This window comes from Hemiscyllium ocellatum, chromosome 30 (assembly GCF_020745735.1).
Source record: "Hemiscyllium ocellatum isolate sHemOce1 chromosome 30, sHemOce1.pat.X.cur, whole genome shotgun sequence".
Taxonomy (NCBI): Eukaryota; Metazoa; Chordata; class Chondrichthyes; order Orectolobiformes; family Hemiscylliidae; genus Hemiscyllium; species Hemiscyllium ocellatum.
In genome coordinates this window covers 44,937,787-44,951,427 of record NC_083430.1, presented here as the reverse complement: position 1 = coordinate 44,951,427, position 13,641 = coordinate 44,937,787, and the positions used below count along the sequence as shown (strand labels likewise).

At 42.3% G+C, this 13,641-nt stretch overlaps 1 protein-coding gene across 1 annotated transcript in view; it reads left to right on the top strand.

Moving 5' to 3' along the window:
• The window catches only part of LOC132829823 (receptor-type tyrosine-protein phosphatase U-like), a 492,619-nt gene that overhangs the window by 381,795 nt on the left and 97,183 nt on the right, over nt 1-13,641 (top strand). Inside the window, exon 17 of the mRNA XM_060847187.1 lies at nt 502-572. Coding sequence (XP_060703170.1) covers nt 502-572 — 71 coding nt within the window. The remainder of the gene's footprint in view (nt 1-501; nt 573-13,641) is intronic.

The following is a 13,641-nucleotide window of genomic DNA, read 5'->3' as shown; positions in this document are numbered from 1 at the left end:
GTTTCCTGGGGTACTGTGGGTATTGGTAGCCCTTGACACTTTCCATTTTAGGCTGTTGTGTAAGCCTTGCCAGAAGCATTCTTTAATGGTCATAACACTAAATTCATTTAATCCCATTCAATCACTGTCCCAGAGACTGTAGTATCTTTAGAAATCTGATGACATCTCCAAAGAATGCAATTTTTTGTGGATAATTTTATCTTGTTGAGAATTGTTCTATTCAAAATATTAATCACTTGATCAAAAGTTTCTGGCAAACAAGTTGCAATATTATTTATCAGGATTTTATGTTTACCTTTACAAAGCATTTAAAATGCATAAATGTGATGGCAAGGGACATAGGTACTTTCTAATGGGGAGAAATTCTCTATTTTGCAGAGAGTGGAGAATTAATGTTCCTTTTGGGAACTTTGCTCAGTCATACTCATTTGTTTCAGTTCCTGTATGTACATCTCACTTCATTATTACTATATCTAACGAACTCTTAAAAATATATTGCAGATGATTGTCGTCAAGCCACCTTACCTCCATATCTGGAAGATCCTGGATTTATTTATTTGAGCTATGCAGATGTAAGTGACACTACCTGGAATTATGCTTAACTCTCCCCATTTGGTTGAAATAAAGTTGCTGTATGTCGTGATTAAGAGAAAATAGCTTGGCTATATTCATTCTTCCTGGCTCATAAATGGCACTTTGGACAAGACACTAAAGAGCCACTAGCACTGTTAGAACTGAGTAGGAATTGTAAAGGAAGAGTCAGCTCACTTGACTGGTAAACCAGTGTGAAATAATTCCATGAAGGCCGGAATCCCGTCGACAATTCACCCTTTAGTTACTTGTGCATTCTACACGACACTGACCCAATCACCTCAGTGCCAGCTTCTAGAGTAAGCTGAACATGTGATATTCTGTTTATATTTGTCAGCCGGACTCCTTGATTGGGCCAGGTTAACAGCTCCAGTCAGGAAACTCATACTACGAGATCCACCTAGCTGATCTCGTTCCAATCATTACATCCCTTCCCATTTAAATCCTGGGACATAGGCCCGTTCTTTTTCCTGCAGCTTCTCCTGGGATATTTTCACACCAGGTCCAGTTACTCTAGCTGTGCCATGGAGAGTGAAGGTATGTACCAGACTGTAGCCCACTCTTGCACCCAGAGTGTCTTGACCTATACTCAACTTCAGGCAATAACGGAGTCAAGGCTGCAACATCCATGTTTAGCATGTTAACCTTCATTGCTCAGTTATTTGAGTACAGGAGTTGGAAAGTCATGTTGAGGTTGTACAGGACATTGATGAGGCCTCTTCTGGAATATTGTGTCCAGTTCTGGTCGCCCAGTTATAGGAAGGATATTATTAAGCTGGGGAAGGTTCAGAAGAGATTTAGCAGGATGTTGCTGGATATGGAAAGTTTGAGTTATAAAGAAAGGCTGGATAGGCTGAGAATTTTTTTTTCACTGGAGCCTAGGAGGTTGAGAGGCAACCTGATAGAAGTTTATAAAATAATGAGAAGCATAGATAGAATCAATGGTAGTCCTCTTTTCCCTAGGATAGGGGATTTCAAGACTCAGGAGCACATTTTTAAGGTAAAAGGAGAGAGATTTTGAAAAAGAAATAAGAGGCAATGTTTTTACATGGAGGGTGGTTCGCATGTGGAATGAACCTGCTAAGGAATTAGTGGATGGGAGTACAATTACAACGTTTAAAAGACATTTGGATAAATATATGAATTGGAAAGGTTTGGAGGGATGTGGGTCAGGAGCAGACAGGTGGGATTAGTTTAATTTGGGATTATGTTTGGCATGCACTGGGTGGACGGAACGGTCTGTTACTATGCTGTCTGACTCAAAGACTCTATCTGCCATGTCCAATTCATCCTCAGAGGTTTCTTCGATGCTAGGTGGAGGTGAATAATCCAGGGGTTATGACAGCCTTAACAATGTTCTGGGAGGCCAGAACATTATTTTGGTCCTGCCCTGATTGGGAAGTTGCAGCTTTCATTTGGTCCACATATTTGTTCAGGACTGCATCCTCAAACCAAACTTTGTATGTTATGGGATTTGACCTCATGCCAACCGTACCACTTACTCATGAAGGGCCATTCCCCTGGTTTTGACACCATACTTTATTCCCCAACATAAACTGCCTCTCTCACTTAAAGGAGTCTTGCTTCCAGAATTGGTGTTCCTGATGCTGTTTCACCCCCTCCTTCAGGTCCAGGAAGATCAGATTTAACCTGGTGTGGAGTCATTTTCTCATTAATAACTCTACAGGAACTAGCCCTGTAGTTGCAAGAGGGATGGTCTTATAATCAAACAGGAACCAGGACTATTTGATATTGAGTGAAACTGTAGGCACTTTGTTAAGCCTGCTTTCTTTGGAGTGCTCTTTCCACCCCACCATTGGATGATAGTTGGTACAGAGCTTTCATGAGATGCTGAATACCATTCAACTTTAGGAAATACTCATGTTCCCTGCTGGTAAATGATGGCCGGTTGTCTTTGATCACCACCTCCAGGGGTCCATGTATTGCAAAAGATGCTCGCAACTTTTCAATTGTCCCCGTGTTTGATGAATGAACTCTATACATGTCCAGTTACTTTGAATGGCCATCCACTAGACTAAAAACACAGAGACTATGAAAAGACCAACATAGTCAGCATATAACCAAGTCAAGGGTTTACACAGCTATTCCCATGAATCTGGAGCAGCTGCTATTGCAAATTTTGTCCTTGTTGGCACTCTAGGCATTTCCCCACCAATGCGATATGTTGGCATCCAATCCTGGCCACCAGACATAATTTCTTGCTTACATCTTCATTTTGGAAACCCATGGATGCCCCTGTTGGAGTTCAGACAGTATCTGGGAATGACATTTGTTGGGAACAAGCAGTCTTGTTTCCCGTAGAATAAACTGTCCTCTATGGTGATCTGGTCTCACTGGGTGCAGAAACGTTTCAATTCTGGTTGTGATGGCCCTTTTGTTTCCTCCATCACCACCAGCTATTTTAGATTTACTGATGATATGCCACTTCCTGTGTCCATGGTCGAATATTGTCAGCGGTGACTGGAAGGGTCTCCAGAAAGTTTAAGTTTAGAACGGGCTGTTCTCATGGCAGCACCACCGGTGGGTATCCACCAGTAGCAGGCAGCTAAAGGCATCCGTATTTGTTTTCTGGCCTCCCAAACGATTCCTAACTATTATTTTACATAATGAAAGTAAGAGCCCACCGCTGAATTTGACTAGAAACTATGGGCAACAGTGCCTTGTTAAGTAGCCCATGCAAGGATTTATGGTCCATTACTTTGAGAAATTCATGTCCATAAAGGTATTGGTGGAACTTTCTCACACCAAAAATGACTGCAAAACCTTCCTTCTCTATCTGGGCATATCTTCATTCGGCATCAGCCAAAATCCAGGAAGCATACACTATCAGGCATTCCTCTCTGCCAGGCCATGGTGAGCCAATGCTGCCCCAATACCATACAGGGAGGCATCACACATCAGCATCACATCCTGCTTTGGATGGTAATGTGCCAACACCTTGGACAATGATAGCTGCTTCTTCACTTCCCTAAAGACTACATCTTGGCTATGAGACCATTTCCAAAGCTGAACCTTTGTCAATCACAAATGTGACAGTGCCAGGATGGAGGTCACATAACATATGAACTCTCCAAATTAGTTCACTCACCCAAAGAAAGGCCTAAGCTCCGGTACAGACATGGGAGCTGGGCACCTTTAATCGTCCTCACTTTATCTTCCAAAGCAGGGAATCTAGCCTTGTTGAATCTGTACTGAAAATGTGTTGCTGGTTAAAGCACAGCAGGTTAGGCACATCCAAGAAACAGGAAATTCGACGTTTCGGGCCAGAGCCCTTCTTCAGGAATGAAGGGCTCTGGCCCGAAACGTCGAATTTCCTGTTCCTTGGATGCTGCCTAACCTGCTGTGCTTTAACCAGCAACACATTTTCAGCTGTGATCTCCAGCATCTGCAGACCTCACTTTTTACTTGTTGAATCTGTACTCCCACAAGTCACTTGAGGTGCCTGGAATACATGCTTTTCCCTCCTAAGATGTGCCTCACCTTAGAGAAACACTAAAGCACTATGTCCAAGTTTTCTAAATGTTCTTTGTCTTCCCTGTTTTTAGCACATCATCCTGGAAAATGATGGCCTGAGTAGACTTTGTAAAACGTTCTCCATCATCCGCTGGAAATTGCCACAGGCTGATGATATCCCACAAGGTTGTCTTATAGATTGGTACAAACTCTTATGGGTATTAATTGTAGCATACTTCAGGGAATCTTCATCTAATTGTAATTGGCTACGTATGGCTCGTGTCCAGCTTCCTGAAGGACATGTCCACTGGCGGTTTTGCATACAAGTTTCCTATACAAGGGATTGAGTATTTATCCAGTTGCGAAAAGTAGTTTATCATTTGTGTGAGAAATCCATAGAAGTGAACTGACTCGTCAAGCTTCACAATCAGTACAAACATTGCTAACCATTCCGCAAACTGGACTGGTTTGATGATCCCATCACTTTCCAGCCTTCTGATTTCTGCATCTATTTTTCCTTGTAAGGCAAATGGCTCTGCCAAGTCTAGCAAAATCATGTGATTGGTGTTTGGTCCACATGTAAGGTGATTTTGCCTCCTTTTATAGTGCCTAGACCTCCCTGAAAAAATTCTTGATGTTTAAATAGGAGATCACTCAGGCAGACATTTTCTTATCAAAAACTTTTGAGCTAATCAAGTTGAATCCTTCTCAACCGATTTTTGCCCCATCAAACTTTAGCCTGAATCTTTTACTACAATCAGTTATAACTGAACCAACTGCTTCTCTTGGGAAGCTTAATCTGTAAAGGTTCCTCAGTATATGTTTTCAGTCTAGCTGAGGCCTTTATGCAAATTACTTGAACTATAATGTTTCCAGTCAATATTTGGAAAGCTAAAGTCCCCCATAACAATTATCCTGTTATATTTGCTCCTATCCAGAATAATCTTTGCTATCCTTTCTTCGACATCTCATGAACTATTTGGAAGCCTATAGAAAACTGCCAGCCTATAGAAACCCCCCCCCCCCCAAGAATATTGATACCCCTCTTGTTCAGAGGGGAAAATAGAGGGGTACCAATATTCTTGCGGGGGGGTTGGTTTCTATAGGCTTGGCAGTTTTCTATAGGCTTCCAAATAGTTCATGAGGTGTCAAGGAAAGGATAGCAAAGATTATTCTGGATAGGAGCAAATATAACAGGATAATTGTTATGGGGGACTTTAGCTTTCCAAATATTGACTGGAAACATTATAGTTCAAGTAATTTAGATGGGTCAGTTTTTGTCCAATGTGTGCAGGAGGGTTTTCTGACATAGTATGTGCACAGGCCAACAAAAGACGAGACCACATTGGATTTGGTACTGGGTAATGAACCCAGCCAGGTGTTAGATTTTGAGGTAGATGAGCACTTTATGATAGTGACCACAATCCAGTTATGTTTACTTTAGCGATGGAAAGGGATAGGCTGCAGGGCAAGAGTTATAGCTGTGGGAAAGGCAATTATGATGCGATTAGGGAAGATTTAGGATGCATAGGTAGGGGGAGGAAACTGCACGGATTGAGCACAATTGAAATGTGGAACCTATTCAAGGAACAGTTACTGTGGGTCCTTGGTAAGTATGTACCTGTCAGGCATGGAGGAAGTGGTTGAGCAAGGGAGTCATGGTTTACTAAGGAAGTTGAATCTCCTGTCAAGAGGAAGAAGAAGGCTTATGTAAGGATAAGACGTAACGGTTCAGTTAGGGTGTTGAGAGTTATAAATTAGCCAGGAAAGACCTAAGAGAGAGCTCAGAAGAACCATGAAGGGACATGGGAAGTCATTGGCAGATAGGATCAAGGAAAACCCTAAGTCTTTCTGTGGGTATATCAGGAATAAAAGAATGACTAGAAAAAGGTTAAGGCCAATCAAGGATAGTAGTGGGCAGTTGTGTGTGGAGTCTGAGGAGATCTCTGAAACACTAAGTGAATATTTTTTGTCAGTATTCACACTGGAAAAACACAATTTTGTCGAAGAGAATACTGAGATACAGGATACTAGACTAAATGGGATTGAGGTTCACAACGAGGATATGATAACAATTGTGAAAGTGTGAAAATAGATGTCACCTAGGCTGGAAGGGATTTATCCTATGATTCTCTGGGAAGCCAGGGAGGAGATTGTAGAGCCTTTGGCTTTGATCTTTATGTCTTCATTATCTACAAGAATAGTGCCAGAAGACTGGAAGATAGCCAATGTTGTGCCCTTGTTCAAAAAGGAGAGTAGAGACAACCATGGTAATTATAGACCAGTGAGCCTTACTTCAGATGTGGGTAAAGTGTTGGAAAAGGTTATCAATGATAAGATTTATAATCATCTAGAAAGTAATAAATTGATTAGGGATAGTCGACATAGTTATGTAAAGGGTAGGTCGTGCCTCACAAACCTTATTGAGTTCTTTGAGAAGGTGACCAAACAGGTGGATGAGTGGTTGATGTGGTGTATATGGATTTCATTAAGGTGTTTCATAAGGTTCCCCACAGTAGGCTATTGCACAAAATACAGAGGCATGGGAATGAGGGTAATTTAGTTGTTTGGATCAGAAATTGGCTAGCTGAAAGAAGACAGAGAGTGGTGGTTGATGGGAAATGTTCATCCTGGAGTTTAGTTACTCGTGGTGTACCAAAGAATCTGTTTCGGGGCCACTACTGTTTGTCATTTATATAAATAAACAGGATGAGGGCATAGAAGGATGGGTTAGTAAATTTGCAGATGACACTAAGGTCGGTGGAGTTATGGATAGTGCCAAAGGATGTTGCAGGTTACAGAGGGACATAGATAAGCTGCAGACCTGGGCTGAGAAGTGGCAAATGGAGTCTAATGCAAAAATGTGTGAGGTGATTCACTTTGGAAGGAGTAACAGGAATACAAAGTACTTCCATAATAGTAAGATTCTTGGTAGTATAGATGAGCAGAGAGATCTCGGCATCCATGTACATAGATCCCTGAAAGTTGTCAACCAGGTTGATAGTGCTGTTAAGACGACAGACGGTATGTTAGCTTTTATTAGTTGAGGGATTGAGTTTCAGAGCCATGAGGCCATGTTGCAGCTGTACAAAACTCTGGTGCAGCCACACTTGGAGTATTGCGTATAGTTCTGGTCGCCACATTATAGGAAGGATATGGAAGCTTTTGAAAGGGTTCAGAGGAAGTTTGCTGAGATGTTGCCTGGTATGGAGGGAAGGTCTTATGAGGAAAGGCTGAAGGACTTAAGGCTGTTTTTGTTAGAGAGAAGTAGGTTAAGAGTTGACTTAATTGAGACATATAAGGTAATCAGAGGGTTATGTCGGCTAGACAGTGAGAGCCTTTTTCCTCAGATAGTGATGGCTAGCATGAGGGAACATAGCTTTAAATTGAGTGGTGATAGATTTAGGACAGATGCCAGAGGTGGTTTCATTACTCAGAGTAGTAGGGGCTGGAACAGACTGGGTGCAACAGTAGTGGACTCACCAATTTTAAGGGCATTTAAATGGTCATTGAATAGGCCTGTGGATGAGAATGGAATAGTGTAGGTTAGATAGGCTTTAGATTGGTTTCAAAGGCCAGTGCAACATCGAGGGCAGAGGGGCCTGTAATGTGCTGTAATGTTCTATGTTCTATATTCTATTTACATGTGCAATGTATATCATATTGAGCCAGCTAGCTTGGAACCACATCGTAAAGTAAGCCATCCTGACAAACATCTGACAGAAATAAAAGATTCTACCTGATGTCTTCAGGGGAAAGGAGAAACCTATTAGCATAAAGCCATGAGTCTGACTATTTCACTGATGGAATTCCAATGTCAGGACAAATTCCAAGTCCTAACCCTACAAATGCCTAACCCCTACCAACGCCTAACAATGCACAACTGAAGTTGGCCAATTAAGAGGCTGCTTCTGCATTTACTAGTCAATTATGAAATGTTTTGAACAGCATGTAAATCAGCAACACAAGTAGCCCAATCAAAGGGCACACAGCAACCTGTGGTTGCTGCTGGGTAGAAAGAGAAATGCAACCAGGATGTCTTAACAACACTGTCCCCAGTGCCAGCAGAGAACTTAAAAATAAAGAAGGCTTACAGTTTTTATAGCCATTGTTGTGGAGGTAATATCCCTCCACAGGATGACTGTGGCTGTGAATATTGCCTTTCTATCCATGCCTTGTTGGACTATTGTCTCCAAGTAACCTTCAAGGTTTTGGATTCAGGAAGTAGTCAGATTGATATCACAAAAATGCTGACAGGTTCTGAAAATGGTTCCTTAGTACAGTCTGAATCAGTTCCACATTCCTCTATGCAAAAGGTTGTCAGTTCCAATGACAGCCACATTTGCCTCAAGGGGTGAAACTGCATCAGAGAGTCATCCAAATGTGTAACCATTTGAATTTGCTTTCCCTGTATCTTAGAAGCCTTTCTGTAAACAGGGAAGTTTGCACTATTTGTGATGAACTCAAAAATTTGGAAATATGCAGTTATACTTAGCAGTAAACAGAGGAGATTCTATTATCAGTCATCTGTCCATGAATACTAACTTTCATTTATGAACACTAGTTAATTTACAGGAAAAAAGTGACTTCATTGCTTTGGATCCCATGTTGAAAATAACTTTCTATTAACTAGAAGCACATTAGGTTTGTGTTCCAGTAAATACGATTTTCTTATTATTCCTTGTCACTGTCTGGGCCAGCATTTATTGCCAATCCCTACCAGCCCCTGAGAAGGTGACAATTGAATTGCTGCACTTCAGTTAGTGTCAGTGCATACCCACAAAACCATTAGGGAGTTCCAGGATACCTACCCGATAACATTGAAGGAACAGCAATATATTCCAAGTCAGGATGGTGAGTGGCATGGAAGGGAACTTGCAGGTGGTGGTGTTCCTATGTATCAGCTGCCTTTGCCTTTCTGGATGGTGGTGGTCATGTGTTTGGAAAGTGCTACCTTAGCAGCCTTGGAATGATTTCTGCAGCGCATCTTACAGATAGCACACACACCGCTCTTTGGCCCAACAACAAACCCAAACAAGAAGTCATAGCACACCCAGAGAGTCTAGCCATACTACCATACATAAAAGACAGCTCAGAGATGACTACCAGATGACTCTGCCCTTTTGGCATCATGGTAGCCCACAAACCTAGCAACACACTAAAAAGCTGCTGATGAATCTAAAAGACCCTGCACCAACAACCAGCAAAACAAATGTCTTTTACGAAATACCCTGCAAGGACTGCACCAAACACTATGTCAGACAGACAGGTAGGAAACTAACCACCAGGATACACCAGCACCAACTGGCTACAAAAGACATCACCAGTTATCACGAGTGTCCTTACACACAGACCAAGAAGGACACTACTTTGACTGGGACAACACATCCATCCTAGGACAAGCTAAACAGCCACATGCACAGGAATTCCTAGAGTTCTGGCATTCAAACCGGAACTCCATCGATAAAGATATCAATTTGGACCCCATTTACCAACCTCTGTGAAAAAGAACTGGAAGTGATATCACCCACTACAACAGACCAAGACATATAAATAGAAAGCGGGACAGAACACCAGTGCTTCAACAGAGGCTCATTGGTGACGTTACTTAGCATAATAATGAAACATCTGAGAACAAACCTACCAGCTCAGCGAGCAAACTTGTTTGTTGTTGGGGTGCCATTCCAACAGGCTACTTTGTCCTGGACAGTGTCAAGCTTCTTGAGTGTTTTTGGAGCTGCATTCAACTAGGCAAGTGAAAATATTCTACTTTTGATTTGTTAGGAGAAAGTGAGGACTGCAGATGCTGGAGATCAGAGCTGAAAAATGTGTTGCTGGAAAAGCACAGCAGGTCAGGCGGCATCCAAGGAGCAGGAGAATCGACGTTTCGGGCATAAGCCCTTCTTGAGGAATGAGGAGGGTGTGCCAAGCAGGCTAAGATAAAAGGTAGGGAGGAGGTACTTGGGGGAGGGGCGTTGGGAATGTGATATCGCATTCCTCCCTCCTCCCTATCTTTTATATTAGCCTGCTTGGCACACATTCCTCATTCCTGAAGAAGGGCTTATGCCCAAAACATCAATTCTCCTGCTCCTTGGATGCTGCCTGACCTGCTGCACTTTTCCAGCAACACATTTTTCAGCTCAAACTTTTGGATTTGTGCCTTGTAGATGTTTTGGGAGTCAGGAAATAAGGTACTCACTGCAAGATTCCTAGCCTCAGACTTGCTCTTGTAGTCACAGTACATGAATGATTAGTTCAGTTCAGTTTCTGGTCAATGGAAAGCCGCAAGATATTGATAGTTGGGAATTTAGTGATGGTAAATGTCATTGAATGGCAAGTAGTGATGGTTAGAATCTGTCTTGTAGAAGATTGCCATTGCCTGGAATTATTGTTCTACAGATGTTAACATGTCAATCCAAACTGGATGTTGTCCAGATCCTGTTGTATTTGGATATGGACTGTTTCAATATTTTGGGAGTCACAACTGCTGATGGGGATGTGGTGGCCTAGTGGTACTAGTGCTGGACTATTGATCCACACCCAGGTGATGTTCTGGGGACCCAGATTTGAATCCCAGCACAGCAAATGGTGGAATTTGAATTCAATAAAAATCTGAAAGTATGAGTCCAACAATGACCATGAAACCATTGCTGATTATCAGAAAAATCTATCTGGTTCACTAATTCCTTTAGGGAAGGATACTACCATCCTTACTTGGTCTGGGCTAGACATGACTCCAAACTGACAGAAATCTGGTGGACTCTTAACTGCGTTTGGTTCTGCATTAGAGATGGGCAAAAAATGCTGGCCTAGCCAGCAACACTCACATCCCACAAATGAATATATTTTTAAAAAGGTGCTAAACATCATGCACTCATCAGTGAACATCTCCACTTCTGACCTTATGATGCCATGAAGATCATTGATAAAGTAGCTGAAGATGCTTGGGCCAAGGACAATGCCTTGAGGAAATCCTGCAGAAATGTCGTGGAGCTGAGGTGACTGACCTTCAACAACCAAATAGCTATGAAGGGAAGCTATATAAGCTCAGGTTGTTTTCTTTAAAGCAGAGAAGCCTGTTGTGGGGATCTGATTGAGGTTTTTAAAAATATAAGTGGCATTTGACAGGGTGGATAGAAAGCACCTGTTCCCCATAGTTCAAGGGTCAGTAACAAGTGGCATAACTTTAATAAGAAGGGCAGGAGGTTTAGTGGGGATTTGAGGAAAATTATTTTCACCCTGATGGTGATAGGAATCTGAAATACACAACCTGGGAGAATAGTTGAGGCAGGAAACCTTACAACCTTTATAAAATATTTGGATGAGCACTTGAAGCATCATAATATTCAAGGCAATTAGCCAAGTGTTGGAACATTTAAGTTAGCTTTTGTCAGTGCACACTCAATGGGCCATATGCTCTTCTGTATTGTCTGATTCTATGCTTCTAACCACAAGAATCTTTCTTTTTGCTACGTATGATTCCAAGCAGTGGAGAGAATTCCTCTGATTTTCTTTGACTCAAGTTTCGCTTAGGTTCCTTGATGCTGCACTTGGTCAACTGCAGCCTTGATACCAAGGGCAATCACTCCCACCTCATCTCCCACATCCCAGTTCAGCTCTTTTGTCCACATTTGAACTGAGGTGGTAAGGAGGTCAGGAGCTGAGTAGTCCTGGCAGAACTCAAAATGAGCATTACTAATTAGATTATTGCTAAGCATGTGCTATTTGATAACACTTTCTATTATTTTACTGATAATTATGAGTAACTTACAGGGCAATGATTGGCTGAATTGGATTTGTCCTGATTTTTATGGACAGAACACACCTGGACAATTTTCCACACTGGTAGATGCCAGTGTTATAGCTGTACTGGAACAGTTTGACCGAGGAACATCAGTTTCTGGAGTATAAGTCTTTAATACTATTATAGGACTGCCATCAGGGCACACAGTCTTTGCAGGATCCAGTGCTTCCAACCATTTTGTGATATCAGGTAGACTGAATTGAGTTGGCTGTCATGCTGGGGACCTCTAGAGGAAGCCAGTTAAAGATTTTTGCAAATGCTCCAGATTTGCACCAAAGTTCTAGGATCCTCCATTATTGAGGATGTGGGTGTTTGAAGAGCCATCTCCTCCAATTATTCAATTGGAGTTATTTAATTTCCCACCACTATTCAAGACCAGATGTTGCAGGACTGCAAATGTTAGATGTGACCCATTGGTTGTAGGTGCACTTGGCTCTGTCTGTCACTTACTGTTTATGCTGTTTGGGAGCTACATCATTTTGTTTTGTAACTCCACCAGATTGATAGCTCATTTTTAAGTATCCTTAGTGCTCCTCTTAGCACATTCTCCTGCACTGTAACTTGAATCAGGTTTGATCCCCTGCCTTAATGGTTATGATAGACCATAAGACATAGGAGTGGAAGCAAGGCTATTCAGCCCATCGAGACCACTCCACCATTAAATCATGGCTGATGAGTGTTTCAATTCCACCTACCCGCAGTCTCCCCGTAGCCCTTATTCCCTTGCGACATCAAAAATTTATCAGTCTCTGCCTTGAAGACACCCAAGTCCCAGCCTCCACTGCGCTCCATGGCAATGAATTCCACAGGGCCACCACTCTCTGGCTGAAGAAATGTCTCCTAATTTCTGTTCTAAATTGACCCCCTCTATTTTAAGGCTGTGCCCATGGGTCCCAGTCTCCCTGCCTGACGGAAACAACTTCCCAGCGTCCACCCTATCAAAGCCATGCATTATCTTGTAAGTTTCAATTAGATCTCCCCTCAACCTTCTAAACATGAATGATTACAATCCCAGGATCCTCAGCCGTTCATCAAATGTTAGGCCTACCATTCCAGAGATCATCTGTGTGAATCTCTGCTGGACACACTCCAGTGCCAGTATGTCCTTCCTACAATGTGGGGCCCAAAATTGGACTCGGTATTCTAATTGGGGCCTAACAAGACCTTTATAAAGTCTCAGAAGCACGTTGCTGCTTTTATATTCCAACCCTCTTGAGATAAATGACAACATTACATTTGCTTTCTGAATCACGGACTCAACCTGAGAATCAACCTTTAGAGAATCCTGGACTAGCACTCCTATGTTTTCTTTGTACTTTGGCTTTCTGAGTTTCCTCACCATTTTAAAAAAAAGTCCATGCCTGCAATCTTTTTCCCAAAGTGCAAGACTTCGCACTTGCTCGCATTCAACTTTATCAGCCATTTCCTGGATCACTCTCCTAAACTGTCTAAATATTTCTGCAGCCTCCCTATCTCCTCAGTACTACCTGCTTGTCCGCCTTACTTCGTCTCATCAGTGAATTTCCCCAGAATGCCCCAGTCCCTTTGTCCAGTTCATTAATATATAGAGTGAACAGCTGCAGCCCCATCACTGAACCTTGCAGGACCCCACTTGTCACCAGCTGCCATTCCAAAAAGGAAACTTTTATCTCAACTCTCTGCCTTCTGTCAGATAGCCAATCTCCAATCCATGTCAGTAGCTCACTCGACCACCATGGGCCCTCCCCTTACTCAGCAGCCTCCCACGAGGGACCTTATCAAAGGCTTTTTGG